The following is an 18,494-nucleotide window of genomic DNA, read 5'->3' as shown; positions in this document are numbered from 1 at the left end:
GGAAAAAGGGCTCATCAACCAAAATCTTTGGAAATTTCATAAAATTTAAATGTCTGCAAACAATCCAACCAAAAAGAAAGAAAAAAAAAAAAACCCCAACATTTGGCTAATGGAGGGCATTTCACATGTGACCCAAATGGCGTTATCACATTTTCCTTCAGGTAAACTTGTCACTAAACCCCATTAGAAAGAGTACAAGAGCGATATGAAGACATCCGCAAATACCACGTACTGGATTTAGAACATTCTGTGATGAAGCGCTTATCTAACCACGGGCTTTCCTTCCATTGCATACATTACTTTACATTTCTAAAATGCAATGTTGAAACAGCCTCCAAGTTTTGCAAAGGAGATTGACGTCCACTCTACAAAAGTATTAACTTACAGTACATAACACTGAATGATTTTAATCTGTACATTTTCCCCCTCCCATCACAGGTGACACGCATCAGTGGTACAAGTTCGAAAAAAGCCCATCTGGTTGTTTACACCTGGATTAATAGTCAACAGAGTCAACCAGAAGTAGTGGGCTGGGTAGAGTTTGAGAAACGGTCAATACAGTGGAATATTAATTGTGGTTAACAATAGGCAGCTCTTCACAAAGCGATACAATAGATTTTTGACTGAAAAGATCTAGCTGAGGAGGTTCTGCCAATCGACCAACTGATCCAGAAGTTTAAGGCTGACTTGACTTAAGCAAACGGCAGCCCAACCGAAAACACTGGCAACAATGGCGCAGTTCAAAGCTCTTCAAATGCATAGCTTCCGTGTTACATTAATTAGATTCCTTCAATTAATTAATCCTCTAGACAGTTTTCTTTTTGTTTTGCATGCATCTCGTTCCATTTTCATTAAGGGCATCTCTTCCTTGGTCAGTCATGTGCTTTGCTTTTTCAATGTTTTTGTGGGGTTTTTTGTTTTGGTATGTTTTGTTTGTTAAGCTGTCAATATCTCCAACACTTGCAAAATGAAATCTAGAGGCGGTTTTACTTACAGCAGAGAAGCAGAGCTATATGGACAATGCAAAATGAAATGAAACAAGTGTCAGAAACAGTTTATAAAAATGGCACATTTATTGCTACAGAACGGTCATGTACATGACTTCATCGAATAACTACAGATGGGAAACAGGTAATGGCCTAGACCAAGCTGGGTTTATTTTTGTCTTGAAGGAACTCCAGCACACAACCTGTTTAGACACTTCTACAAATCAGAAATACACCAAAAACATGAAAAAATCGAGGCACTCAGCCACACATTGAAAACAAGGTGTAACTGTTTATCTTTTTTTTCTTTTTTTTCAATGTTTTCCCTTTTTTTCTTTTTTTAACAATTTTTTTTTTAGTTTTTAATGCTGCAGCTATGTGTACAGTCGCAAAAAATTTCCCCGCTGCGACCTACAACTAAAAAAAAAAAACAAAAACAAAAACAAAACAAATAAAAAAACAAAACAAACAAAAAAGCTACCATACAGTTTCATCTCAGTAACACATGGCAAAATAACATCTTTTAAATAGTAAAATAAAGTAACAAACTTTTACTCATAATGATTCCAAAAATCTACAAAGAAGAAATATTCAGAATCTGACAATTTTTTTTTTGTAATATTCATGGTATAAAAGGATTGCTCCTGCGAAAAATAAGCCAAATATATTTTTTATTTTTAAATTTAGTTTTTTTCCTACTAGGGTGTACTACAGTCTATTTTATAGCAAAAAGAGCACTAGACAAACAAAGCTTTATAACAAAAAGCCAGGCACTGATACATGGTAAATCTCTGCTTTTTTTTTTTCTTATCTTCACTTAATTGCATCACAAGTAACAAGAATGAAAAAGGCCACAGTTCATATATTTTCACCATTACATATGTCTATAATACTTGAAATGAGTATGGCAAAACCAGCACTGCACAAAGATGAGTCCACTTCAAGTCCCATGAGAGAGAGCATGTCTCTAAAGAAAAACAAACAGAACCAAAGCAAAATAAAAAGAGAGGCCTAAAGGCCTTGGTGCCCCATTGTGTTGGAATTCCTCATATTCCATCTTGACTTTTTTTTTTTTGTTTCCAGTCAGCCAGCAGACTAAATTTTTGTGCTTGTTTATGCTGAAATCGTTTCATTCCTGACTCAAGTTCACTTTTGGACACAGATCATATTCTGCCTGTTGGATCCAAGACGAAAATCCTCTTAACCCCAAGTCTTGGTTCAACACCCTCCCTCCACCCCCCTCCCCCCGCCCCATTCCCTCATCAAAATAAAGATCACAAAAAAAAAAAAAAAAAAAAAAAAATCAAGAAATAGGAAAAAGCGAAAAACGAAAAGGAATCGGAAGACTGAATCAGAACCAGTTGCGTTACTGGGTGGACTGACAGTTGTATAAACATTAGTGTTCCTTGCAGCTACACAGAAGACAAATGGGAAAAAATGTCTAGATGAACAGATCCCTAGTCTGCATATTCATAAATTACTTGAATGTGGAGGTGGATCAACTGTTCCAAGCTGCTTTTAAAGTCCAAGTCTCTTAAGCAGATCCCCAGCCTAAGTATCATCATATACATAGTGTAGTATGGACCCTTAGGAAATTTCTGTAGAGTACGTTAATCCTAACTGTCTTCTGCTAAATCGCATTAGAAAATACAGCGCAGGATACCAATATCTTACCTGGGTTTGATAATTACAAAAGAACAAGAAAAAAAACACACTACAAAGGCCACATTCCCTTTCATCTTTTTTTTTTTTTTTTCCTTTTTAATGGGGATACAACCCAATGAATATGGATAGGTGCAGATGTTTCTCCACCAAGCAAAAAGTAGTGAGCAGCTTTTGGTGGCCGTTAGAAAGTTTTTCGCTTATTTCCAAAGGGAATTCCACAATAGAGGTATTACATGACTGATCAATGAATGCATCAAAGCTGGTGAACAACAGATTGCAGCTTTTACTCTGTTTGACTGAGAACAAAATATAAAAGCACCAATTTAAAAAATAATCCAAGAACTACGATTTAATTGTTTTTTGCTTTGTTTACAGATTTGAAAAACTTTAAATCAGCTCTATGAAAGCACCTTGATGATAACGTGTATCAAAAGTGCCAATCTTAAAATGTACATCAATGCAGGGAGTGTTTCCAGTTCCCTAAAGAGTAAACACCATATTTTCTTCTATACACTTATCCTGAATGTGATCAGAGGATACCTGCTTCTTATATAATATTGTTCCTAGGGATACCCGCCTTGATAGAGTATACAAAATGAGTGCAGAATGTACCACTAAAAGGAAATCTTCAACATACTGAGGGTACAAGTACACACAGTTTCCATTATTCAGGAGGAGGGGAGAGTATACAATATTGTCTTCCATGCCCTTCTTTGAGCCCCTTTGTTCATTCATTTTCACAGGGTAGCCTCAAAATAACTTTTCATGAAGTCTGATTTCTGCTATTCTAAGGTTTTAATCCACCTCCACATTTTAGGAACTTATCAACAAATCAAACAAAGTATTTTAGTTTTATCACTACTGAACATATTTACAATTTTCAACACACACACAGCTAATCAAAATGTTTATGGGTTTGTAAAAGATGACCACGTGGTAACTATCTTATTTGTTCTTACATTTTCAGAAATGAACATAAAATTCAGATTCTTGTAGCTCACTATGTCATTTCAATGAGACGGTTTTTAAACCACACCGTTTAAACAAAAAAAAGGAACAAAAACCGATACAATGTATTAAAACACATAATAACAAGAGTCTACATGTAAAAATATAACTTTTACATACACAATTTCAAAATAATGATACGTTTGCCATTTGTTGCATAAAATTTACAAATGTATTTCATTACTATATAACTGGCAAAACAGGAGAACAGATGGAACATTTAGACCATTTCGATGGGTTTATGGCATTTACTCAGTGCTGATAGGTGGAAAAACTACTTGAACAAGGGATTTTTTTTTTTTCTTAATACATGCCAAGATTGTGTGGCTGTAAAAACAGAAATGAGTTAGAGACAAAAGGATGCTGACAAATACTTAACTAGGAGCACTATTTCTTTACTGCACTATACACCAAAGTCAATCATTATAAAGATTCACGATGGAAGTTGGTTCAATTGTGCCCAGACGTCAAAGCTAGCTATCTGATGAGTTGCTGTGCCATAGCTTGATCTATGTTTCTATCAAATACGTTAAGTATAAACTTCATTCATACTGGCCAGAGAAATACTGCACTACCCCTCCTCAAGAAAGTGCAACTTAATGCTTTAGGACTTATAAGGCTTGTTATAACGCTGCATGATGATTGAATATTGGCATTTTTTTTTTCAGACGAAGGAGGAGACAGTTAAGTCATCTGCATCTTAGTAAACCCATTTTGAAAAAAAAATCAAGAAAGCAACAAAATCAATCAGCTCTGTCACACTACTTGCAATTTCCTCATTGGATGGTCGTTGAACTTCACTTGTTTTTTTTGTTTTTGTTTTTTTCCAAAAATCTGACCATGTATTCAGAAACACCTCACTGCACACTACTTCTGGCTACACATGTAGGTAACGCTTTAATCGTTTTGTTAAATCACAGCCACTTTGATTATGTTATGTTTCCGATGATATAAACATTGGAAGGCACAGTGGTAACATTGTAGCATTCTAACCTTGTACCTCTGAAAATCCCAGAAGAGGGTCACAAACGCAACATTACAATTCAGACAAACTCTTTTTGCCATGTCTTGGTAATGCTGCTTGTTAATATCTACACATGATGTGACTTTTAAGTCCTGTGTTCCCAAAAGACTGAAGAAACAACTTTCTACTTATTTATGAATGAAAAGCAACATCAGGGTCAGCATTTCATCCTGCACTACCCCTCCGGAAGCAGAGTTGGCACTACAGGTTATGAGAACAAACCGGGGAAAGGGACAGAAATAAGACCAAAAAAAAAAAAAACCAAAAAAAAACACCTCCATATTTACAGTAAAATCTTTCTTTTAAAAAAGTTAATCAGTACTATTTTTTTACAGGAGAAAAAAGTCTGAAACAAATGAACAAAAGCTTACCATAGTCACTAAATTTTTAATATATATTTATATATATATTTATATATATATTTGTCATAGGTCTATAAGATCCATCTGTTCCTCCTACCCTAAGGAATGGCTAATGTCATCACTTCGCTGTCATCAGGATGTTTGCTGGTTTTGTTACGAGGGCAGCCGAGCTTCCCTTATTCGATATCCGGTAATTATAAACACTAGCTGACTTGAATACCAACAAAAATGGTCATGTAGTTTTCTTCAGAAGTACACTTTTTCATTATTGCAAGTTTACAATTTTTTTAAATTAAATATTTTTTTTTCAGACTTACAAATTAATTATATATTTTTTTTTTTCCAAAAGAAGTTTAGGCACAAATGCATTGTTCCACAGTGTGGAAAGATTGCCATTCAGTCTCTGGGCTGCGTCTCAGCCTGCACATACTGCTTTGAACATTCTGAATGATATGTTAAAGAGAGTCATCCCCCAAGTTGCACATTTTTTCTTTCTTTTTTTTTTTTGTTTGTTTTTCGGTTTTTTGATCATTGGGAATGCTGAAACCTCTTGCGTCTGCGATTCATAACTACTCAGACTTGTCTTATATTACAAAAAAAGGGGTTAAGGACAAGTGTTTATGTGGGTTTAAGATAATACAGCTGTTAAGGAAGTGGTCTCTTGTATTAATGAAGCAATGTGGCAACTTGGACCTGAGAAAGAAGAGAGAAAGATGAATTAATACGGTTATAACAGAAAAAAGGAAAGCTTTTATTTTTAAACTTGTTTTTTTCTTCCCAAGGGGGAAAAAAAGTCTGTGCATTTGGGTCAAATATGGCTTTCATGGCTGATGCCTTGGTAAGAGTAACAAAGGAGAGCTTTCAGAAATGGCTGAAAACAAACTTGCCCTTTTACATCTGTCCCATGTGATTGGACGCGTCTCCCATGCCGGGGTGAGGCCCCGCCAAGGAGAGCGGGGGCGGCTCCGAGGACACCTTCTCCTCTTCCCTTCTTTTCAGACATGCAGCTTTCGGATTCAGATTCCTTTCTGTGGAAGAGGAAAGCACAGAGCATTTAGGTCACACCCAGGGCTTCTGGTCCAGGGCAGTCATGCAACGTTTCTGTGGGGCTGTTGATCCTTCCTCTCAGTTTCTACCTTCCAGAACAAGAGGACCAGCTAGGAAAATGCACACGACTGTCATTCATTCGCTCAGTGGCTAGTAAAGGTCGAACTCCCTGGTGAAACTGTGCAGCCACTTTACAGTCTGAGAAAGTTGGTAAAGCAAACGTCCCCAGCTCCGGTTACTGAGAGGACCTATGGAAACGTCCTAAGGCAGCATCAGCTACAAGAACAATCCCAGGATTCAGTTACAGGAGAAAGGGGAGCTGCCTCATAGATTTAGATGAGATTGAAGCAATGATTCTGAAGGATGCCTAAGAGTCTACTCTCTGACCCTGCTCAAGACCGCCAGAGCATCTCTGCTCTCTCCAGCGGCGTGCGGCCGTGACCTCTGCGTGGAGGCCAGCCGGCCGGCACTGACCTCGGACTTGCTGCTCCAGGCTGAGGATGACGGCCACGGCCTGGTGGAGGATCAGAAGCTTGGTCTGGGGCTTGTCACTCTTGAGGTGCAGCTGCACCATGCGGCCCAGCTCCTTGAACGCCTCGTTGATGTCACGGACCCGCAGGCGCTCCCGGGCGTTGTTAGCCATCCTCCTCTCCTTCTCCCGCTCCGCCTTTTGCTCCGGCGTCAGGTCTTCGTCATCGTTATTGCTGCGGGACAAAAGGGAAAACATGACATTTTCCAATGGGGTGGGGAAAAAGACAGTTTCTAAATTCCTTTTGTTTTCTTTCTGAGTTTTCAGGAAACTCTTCCATCTCAGGATCTTGTCCTTGGCAGAATTTTCCATCCACCTGGGCTTGGCGTTGCTTTAGGTGGCTGTGACAGTCGCTACGCCAGACGTTTGATGGCTCCTGGACATGAAACCCAAACCCAATAGGAGAGGTTCAAGTTGGGGCCCCGAGTGCACCATATGGATGGAGGGGAGCAAAAAGGAAAACACAGCTTCCATCCCTAAGGTTACGCACGGCAAAGCGCTGTCAACTTCAGCTCAAGCTACACTTCAGGACCACGATTCAGAAAGTGTTTTAGACTGAAGCTGTTCTTTCTTAAAAAAAACTTTCATACTGTGACATCCGAAACCCAAGGAGAACGAGGGATTGAAAAACGATGTGGATAGGTCAAAATTAAGACGATGCAGCTCAAACAGGATTAAGAAGGTCCTACATTCAAGACAACAGAGCAATGGGAGTAAACACGGGGGCCTGCTGTCTATTAACCAGCTTGGAAGGCTTGGTCAGTCCACTTAATGTATCTGAGTCTCGCTTTTTCCATGTATTAAATAGAAAGGTTAGAGAAACATCATCTCCATGGCCTTTAACTTTATGGATGTTTATGATTCCCCAGACAAGTTGGGGAAACCTGAGTTGACATGAGTTCTAGGCAAACCCAACCCAACCCAACCCAAACACTTACTGGTTATCAATACCCATGATCTCATTGTGAGTCAAAAATGAAGCCCAAAAGCTCATCCCTGATTATGAGAACAGAGATATCACATGATTCATATCAAAGGCATGGTTGGAGCCAGGAGTCTGGAAAGGGAAGATAACTTCTGTTTCTGGGTGTCATGCTGACAAATTAGAAACTTTTGAATGGGGGGCAGATAGGATGATGAGCCACCTGGAAAGCATGTCATATCAGGAAGATCTCATGGCGTCAAGGCTTCAAATAATACCTGGGCAATCACGTAAAAGAGAGAGGTGTTGAAAATGTCTAAGGAAGGCAGAACAGAACAGAGCAAAGAACCCTGAGCGGAACTAAATTAATTGCTGAATTAACAATGAATTAACATGAGCAAGAACCTTTTTTGAGTGTGAGAGATATAAAAAATGAAGTAAACTTCACTCAAAAGCAAGAGAGTCTTCACTGCAAGAAACAACAGCGAGGTGGCCATCCATAAGGATGTTAACCTAGAGATCTGAGCACTGACCCCAAAGACCATCAGTGTGAGCCTCTACTCTAAAGTTCCATGAATCTGAAAGGCTCACAGAACAAAGATGTTAATCACAACCTTCCAGAGCTGGAGGAGCACGTGGGAAGTTATCTACTCAATTCAACGCACACTTAGCGAGTATTGGCTTAAAATGTATAGCCTTCCACTGTGGAGAATGTCTGGGTAACTTCCAAATCGCACTAAGGACCCACTACGATGGAGAAGCCCCAATCAATCAGAAATGGAGCGGATTCTTGGGTTGTAGCACATGCTGCTCATAAAGATGACGTAAGTAAGCCAAGAACACTTGTAAAGGAGGCAGACACCGAAGAAAGATGCTGTAAGACTTGGCTCGTCTTTCCTGTAGGTTAAACTCCCTTCCAGATGGGACTGTCTGCCTCGAATGCGTGCTGGTGAACGCGCAACTAAACCGAACCCATCGGAAAGTGCTCTCTTTCTCCGCCATCTGATTCTCCTCCTCATTTCCTTGCTGGTCCCGCTCTCTCCCACCCGTGACCTCTGCTGATGCCAAGGAAATCAAGACTACTATTAATTCACACCCACATTCTGACACACAGATAGGACGTAATAAGTGAAAAGAGAACAGAGTTGAGTTTCTGCTCATCCCATCCTGAAGTTAAAAATCTGGGTAATGTTTTTACGCATCAAACATATGCGACACCTTTTCCAAAGTGGGCCTGAAAATGGGAATTTGTTTTCCAAGGGTATTCAGGGCAATAATGAATGAGAATTGGTTAACCTCTTATAAATAAACTGGTTATGCGAAGAAAACTGCCAAGATTTGGAAAGTCTCGCCTTACAACACGGTTTTGGGGGCCTAAGTAAATGTCAAAACAGTGACCTTTTAAAAGAAGGTTCTTAACAGCGAGTTAAAATGTTGTACTGAAACGTCAAAGAATCCATTGATAGGCATGCGTTATGACCGCTAGTTAAATTACCAAGAGCTGACTGATCTAACAGAGAAGCTGGTAAGGATGTGAAAGGCCCTTCTTGGGATGTCTTACCAATGTGGCCAAGTCAGGAAACTCTGTAGCAACGGTGAAAAGGGGTAAGGTAGAAGCTTCCAGAATTTCTGAAACTGTGGTAGAACTTGTAACAAGATTTATCTCAATAACTATAAAGGCAATATGAAAAGGCGGCATGTCCGTAAGTCCTAAAGGATGCCAGGTATAACCTTGAGAACGATAGCCTTGAAAAGGGAGGTATCGTCTCAGTACAATTCATTTAGTTTGCAAATAAAAACCATCCAAGGGAACTGAGGTAAAGAACATGGGTGTCACGATACTCAAAAAAAAAAAACCAAAGAAACAAAAAACCCATCTGATTATCAGATTAAAGTTCAAGGAGATAGATTCTAGTTTAAAGATATCGGGGACTTAAGAAAACCAACCAGAAGCTATTTTCCTGAAGTTGCATTTTCTGCCGAGAGAAAAAAAAAATGAGCAATTTAGGTATTGCTCTTATACATACCAACATGTTTAGAATAAAGCTGGGAAATCAGTACTTTCTCACTTTTGAGGTAAGAAAAAAGTGACCGTTGCGCATACATCGATTGAGCTTTCAATAGAGCTAAGCTCTCTTTTTAGAAATATTTTCCAAAGAACATTTACGACCAAATTTGTAGAATAAGTATAGTTTTACAAATCGACTGCTTGCATTTGAATCAGTTACAAACTGTTTTTGCCGTGTGTCATTATTAGCACTGGGTCCAAATTCATAAATGCAAAGATATTTTTGGCTTTCCTAGAGTACAGGTATCTCAAACGATACTTTCGTACCTCTAGAGCAAAGCCTTTCACTTTCTTTTCAGCTGCAGATTTACCTGCCAGGAAAAAACTGAATAGTTTCTTCCTGTTCTGTTCACTTCATCAAAGTCCAATAAAGGAATTAAATGAAGCGACAGTATTATATACTGTTACCTAGATCTTGACCTAGTAATGGATTTGATATCCTTCTTGTCGTCATCTAATTTCTTGTCCTCGGAAGATTTCGTGTCTTGCAGGTTTTCATCGCCCTCGTCGTCGGATTTGATCTCAGAGCTGCCGGAGGAGACACTCTGGCCCTGCAATCCTGGTGGCATGCCTGCAGAAAAAAAAGAGACCAGGTGACACGGCCACCAAAGCCTCGAGGCACAGACACGCGCACCCCAGACTGGAGAGCTGCCAGCTATACAGTTCAGACCGCCGAGCTGTGTGATCTGTCCCTTTTTTCATGGTCTTTGGTGAAGTTTCAAAAATGCACCTGCAGAAACAAGTTTTCCCTGCATTGGCTCTGAGGTTAAATTCTATTTTGCAATCTTTTAGAGTAGACGGTAATTTCACTGTCTACAAAACATCAACTTAATTGCAATGAAAATCATAATCATGAAACTCACACACCTCAATGTTCTGATTAAGAACCCAAGTAAATATCAGCTATTATATTGAGTTTCTTCCATATGCAATGATTTAATAGAAAAATGTCCTTAAAATATAATTCCCAGGGAGTATATGCTAAATATGTACAGTCAAGACTTCAATAGATACCCTAATGATATTCTGAAATTAGGCTTCTCTTATCCTCAAGGAGTAATCAGCATTTAAAAATGGTACCTACGGAAAGCAGTCACTGCTCAATGAAGACATTTCTAGCTCTATTACTGCTCAACTTTCCGAGATCACAATATATTTTAAAACGTGACCCTAATGTAATCATTTATTTCTAAGCTAGAAGTGCGTCTATTTAGTGTTTCCTTCTACTTGTAATCTGTAGAGTCTAGAACTTTATCACTCAAACTCTCGTCAGTGGACCGGGAGCATCCTTATCCCCTGGGAGCCCATTAGAAATGCAGGCCCCCCAGGGGCTTCCCCGGTGGCGCAGCGGTTGAGAGTCCGCCTGCCGATGCAGGGCACGCGGGTTCGTGCCCCGGTCTGGGAGGATCTCACATGCCGCGGAGTGGCTGGGCCCGTGAGCCATGGCCGCTGAGCCTGCGTGTCCGGAGCCTGTGCTCCGCAACGGGAGAGGCCACAACAGTGAGAGGCCCGCGTACCGCAAAAAAAACAAAAACAAAAAGAAAAATAAAAAAAAGAAAGGGCCATCAAAGTATTACTATTCAATTAAAAATGGCGGGCATACCCACATATATAATTCACGCCCAAGATTCTTACAATGCTTAACAGGTGGGCAAATGCTTATACATATTATTCATTCTTGTGCCACTGTTATCATTTTTATTCTCAACGTGAGGGGAATGAGGAGATGTTATGTAGGCATTTTCGGGTCACCTGGCCAGCCAGTCGCACAAGGACCCTGGGACCCAGGTCTTGCCCCTGCGGCACAGCTACCTGGGGTCCTGGGAAGCCGAAAAGAGTCAGTGGTACGAGGCAATAAGGACGGGGCTTGATGACTCAAGAGCGAAAATCATCCCAGTTCCATGTTTGAAATGTACCTACATTTCCTTCCATCGTAAGCAACAAAAACCATTTCCTTCCTTCCTCTTCATTTGGAAACATCACTGTCAGGCTACAACTAACCACATTAAAGGATCTGAATGAGCACATTGTGGAAATAGCTAAAATCACATTTCCTCTCATCAGTCTGAGGTCTCATTCCCTGCTGAAATAGGAGCAGGATTTCCGAGGATGCTGGAGCAAAACAGGTACTGAAGAAACACAATTAGCCAGCGACGTTTGAAATCCTTTCCCATTTACTTACCATCTTTGTATCAAAATGGATTCTTGGTGATCTGCCAGTGCTTCCTGAGGGATGAATGAGTAAGCATGGGATCCACATGGGATCTATTGTTTCAGTGAGGTCAGAAGCGCCCGCGGAGGCGGACCTACCTCTGTAAGGGTCCTGGGGTGGGTTCAAATCAGGGGACGTTGCAGACTGGACAGGAAGCTGTGGAACTGGCACCTGGTTTGGGACAAGAGAATGGCTGCCCCTCAGGGCCACGCCATCTTCACGATGGGCCCCAACCTGAAAGGGCAAGAGGAACCATAGAGTTTAGTGGGAATCAGAGGTGTGACGGCTACTTCCAGGGCAGCAAGGACCCAATGAAGGGAGACTAACCTTTGAAAAACAATACTCCCAGATGCATTTCACTAGAGGGCGCTAAAGGACCACGCATGCACCTAGAGTACCCAGCAAAAAACACTTTAACACTCAGTAAGATGCTGTGCTGTACATCCAGTGACAAATATGGCAGAGTAGCTCAGGCAGGTAAAACGTCAAATTGTCTCCCAGGGTGCTGCAGTGGAGTGCACTGATTCGTACCCATCTGTCTTCTATCATGTCCGCCAACAGATCTGACAATTATCTTAATGCCCATATGCTTAATTGTGGTCTCCTCAATTCCCCCATTGCTATCGGAAATCCTACAGGAATTTCAATTTGGCATTCAACTTTCATTTCAGGGGATAAGATTCTCAGGCCTGCCATTTTTCTTTTCCATAATGCCAGCTAAGCCACTGACAGCGGAAGCTACAGCAGTATGGGACATAGCCCCTGCTCGGTACAAGTATAATAAAATGTCACCTGGCTTTCCAAAACTGGCAGCCCATTCCAAATTAACGTTTACTGTATTCCATCAGCTGCCGAGTTCCAAATCCAAAGGGGGACCGTTTCTGCCAATGCCACCATACCGGAAAATGTACCAATAAAGGTTTTATTAAACACACCAGTAATGCCATCATTGCCATGCAAAGATGTTTGGACATTTTTCCATATTTTTTTTCACTATTCTGATCCTAGAAAGACACCATATTGTAAACACTCTCTATGCTTCCAAGAATAAAATTATAGAGTACAGCATGATGACTTGGTCTGAAAAAAATACTGCTGAGCTTTTTATTAACTACTACTACCTACTCTGGGGTCCCGAGATGTTGACCTTGTGGCATTGAGACAGCGATCACTGACTTTATCGTGTGCACCTTCAAGTAAGACCAATAAGCATTTGCAGACCAATAGGAACATGAGTAGCGTTTTCAATGGCATTTCCAAGTAGTTATTTCCTTAGCCTGTTGTTAGGTGAACGTTGACACAGGACAGTGGGTCTAACGCTAAAAATATTTATCCATGAATTTATACGGCTATGAAGCAAAAAGTGTAATTTTTTCCCAATCCAAAATCTGAAACCACGAAGCAGAATCATCACTCTTTTGCTACCCAGTGTTTTAAAAGAGTATTTCCACAAAGTGCAACAATAATAAGAATCTGAACTAGCAACAATAAAATTCACAGAACCGAATGAAGCATGTGCTATCTAAAGGCAGCCTAGCGTAAAGTGTCACCTTTATATCCTCCAAGACAATGCAGAAGAAAATTCAGGGAGAGCGAGGAGGATCATATAAATCCTCCTAACTGCCCAGATTCAAAATACAGCAAAAATAAAACCATTATATATAGAATGGATAAAAAAACAAGGTCCTACCGTATAGCACAGGAAACTACATTCAATATCCTGTGATTAACCATAATGGAAAAGAATATGAAAAAGAATGTATAACTGAATCACTTTGCTGTACAGCAGAAATTGATACGACATTGTAAATCAGCTACACTTCAATAAAATAGATTTTTAAAAAAAGTTAAAACAAAATACAGCAAGAATAGCAAAGGATTTAAGGACTCAGGAGCAGCAGGACGTATAAATAAATGTTGTAGCCAAGAGATCTGGGGAGTCCAGTGTTTTCTGCTACTCGGGTGCCCGTGTGCCTTCCCAGAACAATCTGAATGGTGGTCATTTAGTGTCTATGTGGATGCTTCAAATATATTAAGACCCTGATTATCTCCCAAAGCAGCTCACTCCATTTTCACCACAAGTTGGCCTCCTTGTACATTCCGCCCAATGGTCCTAGATTCAACTTCTGGAGTTCCATGGAATAAGTGTCAGCCCTTCTCACATACTTAACACCATGGCCATGCCACTCCCATTTTTCATCGGTAACTGAAGCCTAATCTTTTGTAGGTAGAGCATGCCCACCCAATTCCCTTCAACCATTTCTCACTCTTCGTGTATTGTTTTTATTTTCCTTCCAGACCAGAGTGGTAGCTGTTTTCCATTTTTGTATCTGTGCATTTAGAAGACTGATTCAGTCAGTGATTATCCTTTCAATCTGAGATGTCCACTTGCAAGCATGACTTTTACAGCCCCTGATCAAATGGTAGCTCTTTAAGACTGTCCATCAATGTTAACCTAAATAATTACCCAAGTGTTGATTCAGTTACTGGCATTCCCAATGGATTTCATTTCTTTCCACAAAGGATGATTCTAAGTTGGAATCACTGAAGGTAACCACGGATTTGAGCACAGCAGAGATTCTCGTACTCTCCTCCTATTTTAGAGTCATCCTATTAAAACCCTCAAGTCTTCTTTGTGGGCAGCTACGATGCAATTCAAGGTTAGTATTTTGCTTTTGAATTAAAATATATTCAGTTATTAATCTTGAAATTTCTTTTTTTTTCCCTTCTAGACACGTTTAGCTTTTAAAAGAGGATAGAAGAACCTACAACCAATAACCTTTCTATTTTTTTTTCCCTCAACTGTAAGTGAAAGACAGTGCAACTGAGTGAAAATTATACAGTAATGAGAATATGTAGATTATAACTGTAACTGGTCTTTGTTTGCTGTACAAGTATAATCATGGGTAAGTTGCTCAAATCCAAAACAGAGAAAATAACATTGGCAGTTACAGAGAGTAAGTTCCAGGTTTATTGCAAGGAGTAGTAGTATGCGTGACAGCTAGTACACAAAGGTACACAATAATTATTGATATTGTTAGGTGTTCCAGCTGAAAATACTTGCATACTACATAAAAATAAGAGTCTACATAGTTCAAGAAACCTTAGAACTCAAGCTACTTTCACTTACAATCCCTTTGCACTCTGTCTCTATTTTGTTTATATCCATTTGATTTTAAATCTTTCTCCTGCAGAATGACAGTAAAATGTTAAATGATCTCTAAGCATGTTTGATAGTTGTTCCAACTAGGTTTTTGGCTTTTAGTCACGCATGTTAGCTAACTTTATTTTCTATAGATCATCTCAAATAATACATCATTTTCCATAAAGGAAGTTGGAAACAATGTTATCCTTGATATTCGAAGGCCTCCCTTGTAAACTATGTATATTCCAGGTCAAATGAATGACTAATGATAGGTCCACATCCATGGATCCATCTAATTAGCCTGATTCTCCAGGATCAATTCCATTGCCTGTGGCTGTGGAATAGTATTCCGATCTGAAGAATTAGCTTTGCTTTACGTGTTTCCTTGACCACAGACAGCATTTCCTAACCCTATTTACTTCTCCCTCAGAAACATTATTTCTGGTCACATAAGAGACAAGGAAAAACACCACAGTGAATGGCCAGCACAAACCCATCAACAGAATAACTCAGAAACAGATGGAGAAACCAATACTGCCTTCTGTATATATGAGGGTCAGGATTTGTCCACTTACAAATATAATAATAATGTAACCAGAAAAAAAGCAGATTCCTTTAACCTACACATCAATTCTAAGGATGGCACCCAGAAAATCCAAACTTCATTAAAGCCCTATTTTCATAAACCTTTTCATCTAGATAAGCAATAAAGTTAAAAGGCAGCCTATGAAAGGTTAGCTTTATCAATATTGATTGTAAACTTTTTTTGCAGTCTTTAAGAATACAGTCATCTTATAGCCACATACAATATGGTTTTAGATATATCTATGCTAAAAGTAGAAGAACTAAAATCTAAAAATTATTCAATAATTATCAGTTGACTGATCCAAGAGTACACTTATTAATTCAACAAATATTTCCTAATCTAGCCCATGCTTGTCACTCTGACAGGTACTGGGGACAGGGTGCTGCATACTTTAGAAGTGGCCCCTGCCCTCATGGAGCTTATAGGCGATTCTTGGTGGGATTTTCGTGGAGCTATCAATTTAGTGTGGTGGTTTTAATAGTAAGGACCAGAGGCTCATTCCAGCTGGCTCAGGTAAAAGGAGATTTAACAGGAAGAGTTCTGTGATCTACGTTTTGGGCCTGGAGAACTCTCGGGACCTAAGGCCACCCCTTGTGTCTCAGGAGCTGTTCCAGCCTCTCTCCTTCCTCTGTTGGTACCTCTGTCTCTCTCTGGCTTCTGCCCACTCAGAACTATGGCCTGGACACTTCACAGGAGTTCCCAGTACATCCTTTCAGGTTCTGAATCTGCTCCCAACTCCCTCTCTGTCTTAGAATTTCTGAGTTCAGAATGCCAAGATCACCAGATGGTCCAGCTCATCATTTTGAAGCAGACACAGGCCACCCACTGAATGGGCTAGCCTGGGATCAGGTGTCCTCACCCCTGGTCCAATGAGCTATAAAAGAAGAGGGGGAGGCAAGATCATGTGGTCCAAACATGGCTGCCCCTTCCTCAGGCCCCCATAAATCATGGCTCTCATGTGCAGATATGTAAGTTTCATTGTATCTTAGGACAAGGAATATTCAAATTCTGACACAGCTATTTAAATTCTCCAGTGTGACTTTATCACTGGGAATTACTAAATACTTTTAGAAGTGTACTACCTCTTTTGAATCACATAAGCACCATATCATTTTAAATAATCTTACTTTCTGAGGAAAGAACTGATATATTAAGAACACTTTTCAATCACAGTATATAGACTTTAAGGGAAGGGTCTGGGGAGACCTGGATACCAGTTAGGACAAACTTCTTCTCATTTTACAGAGAAGAAAGCGAAGGCTGAAATGGTTAAGTGACTTAGAGAACATCTGGTTAGAGGACTAAAACAGATTTTGAACTCAGAAAACTTATAACAACATGGAACAACTTGATTGGGCATATATATATATATATATATATATATATATATATATATGTATGTGTGTATGTATGTATGTACATATATACACACACAAGCACACACACACGGGGAGGGGAGCAGAGTTTAGGAACAAATGGGGTTACTTCCTGGAGTTTTCATTTTAAAACAGTGTGTTTATGTGTGTGTGTGTGTGTGTGTGTGTGTGTGTGTGTGTGTGTGCGCACACATAGATGCAGATATAAAAATCATTTTAGTTTTCCTTATCATAGGGGGGGAAAAACATCATGGTCCACCAACTCAGGCCAAGTCCAAGATGTCTAACTAAATTACAAAATTTAATATTTGCCACGACTCCTCCAACATAAACAGATTTAAAAGATATGCAGGGCTTCCCTGGTGGCGCAGTGGTTGAGAGTCCGCCTGCTGATGCAGGGGACATGGGTTCGTGCCCCGGTCCGGGAAGATCCCACATGCCGCGGAGCGGCTGGGCCCGTGAGCCATGGCCGCTGGGCCTGCGCGTCCGGAGCCTGTGCTCCGCAACGGGAGAGGCCACAATGGCGAGAGGCCCCTGTACCGCAAAAAAAAAAAAAAAAAAAAAAAAGATATGCAGTTTCAAATTAGGTGGCTGCTGGCAAGGCTGTTGTTATGTGCGGATGCGAAGGGAGCATCCTGGTAAATGTCCTTATCCTGGTCCTCAAGCTAACAACAAACACCACAAACAAAAAAGGCATTCAATGTTTCTGCTCTCTTTGTTTCCAGGGAGTATTGTGAAAGTAATTATTCTGTTGTATTTAAGAGGCCTATTTCATGGATGGGAAAATGTATTAAATTTCATTTGGCAGTTATTCAATCCTTGTTAACGTTATCTCCAGAGATAACTGCTTCAAAACAGGCTTTCAGACCTCAGTTCTTTCTCCTCTACCATAATCCTTCTAAAAGAGTGTAGGATGGAAACTTTAGGAAACTTGTCATCAATTTCTAGACCTGCGAAAATAACACAAAACCAGAAATGCTGTTAGAAACATTTAGCTCAAAAAGAAAGTTTGTAATTAATGGCATGAGGTTCAAAATCTTCCTTTTGACAGAGGTGTTTTTTAGAAAGAAGAAAAATAACAAGAAAATGGGGCAAAGAAAAAAGTCCTGGTAACTTTTCCTTTTCTCTCTTCTTTCTCTTGTTTTGCCATAATCATTAAAAAAAAAAAAGCTGACGGGCTGGTTCTTTTTATTGTAATTGGACACCCATTGACAGAGAAAACAGTTTTGGTGTCTGAACTGTAATCTCCCCATGAAATATCAATTACACATGACAGTCATAGAGTGCTAGATTTCAGTTTCAATTATCTTGCCAGATCTGTCTGTGTCATATTAGAGGAAAGCAAACATTTTCTCAAATGTGCAAAAAATACCATTGAGTCCAAAAGGTGCATCTTTTAAAGAAGTGGGAAGTGGTCCTGCAAACTTTCTTTAATAGTTCACAGATGGGGACTCGGAAGTTCATGAAATAGCAGTGTAGACACTGTGAGGAACAATATTGGAGGCACCAAATTCTGTAGAAAATGAGACTAGGCTCTGATAACCAACGCTTTCGTGTGAAAAAG

General features: G+C 39.9%; 1 protein-coding gene across 36 annotated transcripts in view; it reads right to left on the bottom strand.

Annotated features, from left to right (window-relative positions):
• Nucleotides 1-1,049: 1,049 nt before the first annotated feature.
• TCF4 (transcription factor 4) overlaps nucleotides 1,050-18,494 on the bottom strand; it is a 361,926-nt gene continuing 344,481 nt past the window's right edge. For 22 of the 36 annotated variants that reach the window (XM_032654534.1, XM_032654531.1, XM_032654541.1 and 19 more), the window contains 5 exons: nucleotides 11,922-12,057; nucleotides 10,020-10,182; nucleotides 6,567-6,796; nucleotides 5,933-6,073; nucleotides 1,050-5,738 (listed from right to left, as the gene is read on the bottom strand). In XM_032654534.1, the coding sequence (XP_032510425.1) occupies nucleotides 5,937-6,073; nucleotides 6,567-6,796; nucleotides 10,020-10,182; nucleotides 11,922-12,057 (666 nt within the window). In that variant the 3' untranslated portion in view covers nucleotides 1,050-5,738; nucleotides 5,933-5,936. The remainder of the gene's footprint in view (nucleotides 5,739-5,932; nucleotides 6,074-6,566; nucleotides 6,797-10,019; nucleotides 10,183-11,921; nucleotides 12,058-18,494) is intronic. The other 14 variants (XM_032654537.1, XM_032654548.1, XM_032654552.1 and 11 more) reach the window with 3 other exon arrangements.

This window comes from Phocoena sinus, chromosome 14 (genome assembly GCF_008692025.1).
Source record: "Phocoena sinus isolate mPhoSin1 chromosome 14, mPhoSin1.pri, whole genome shotgun sequence".
Lineage (NCBI taxonomy): Eukaryota > Metazoa > Chordata > Mammalia > Artiodactyla > Phocoenidae > Phocoena > Phocoena sinus.
Note: the sequence above shows the minus strand (reverse complement) of the source record. Positions and strands in the feature narration are given on the sequence as shown.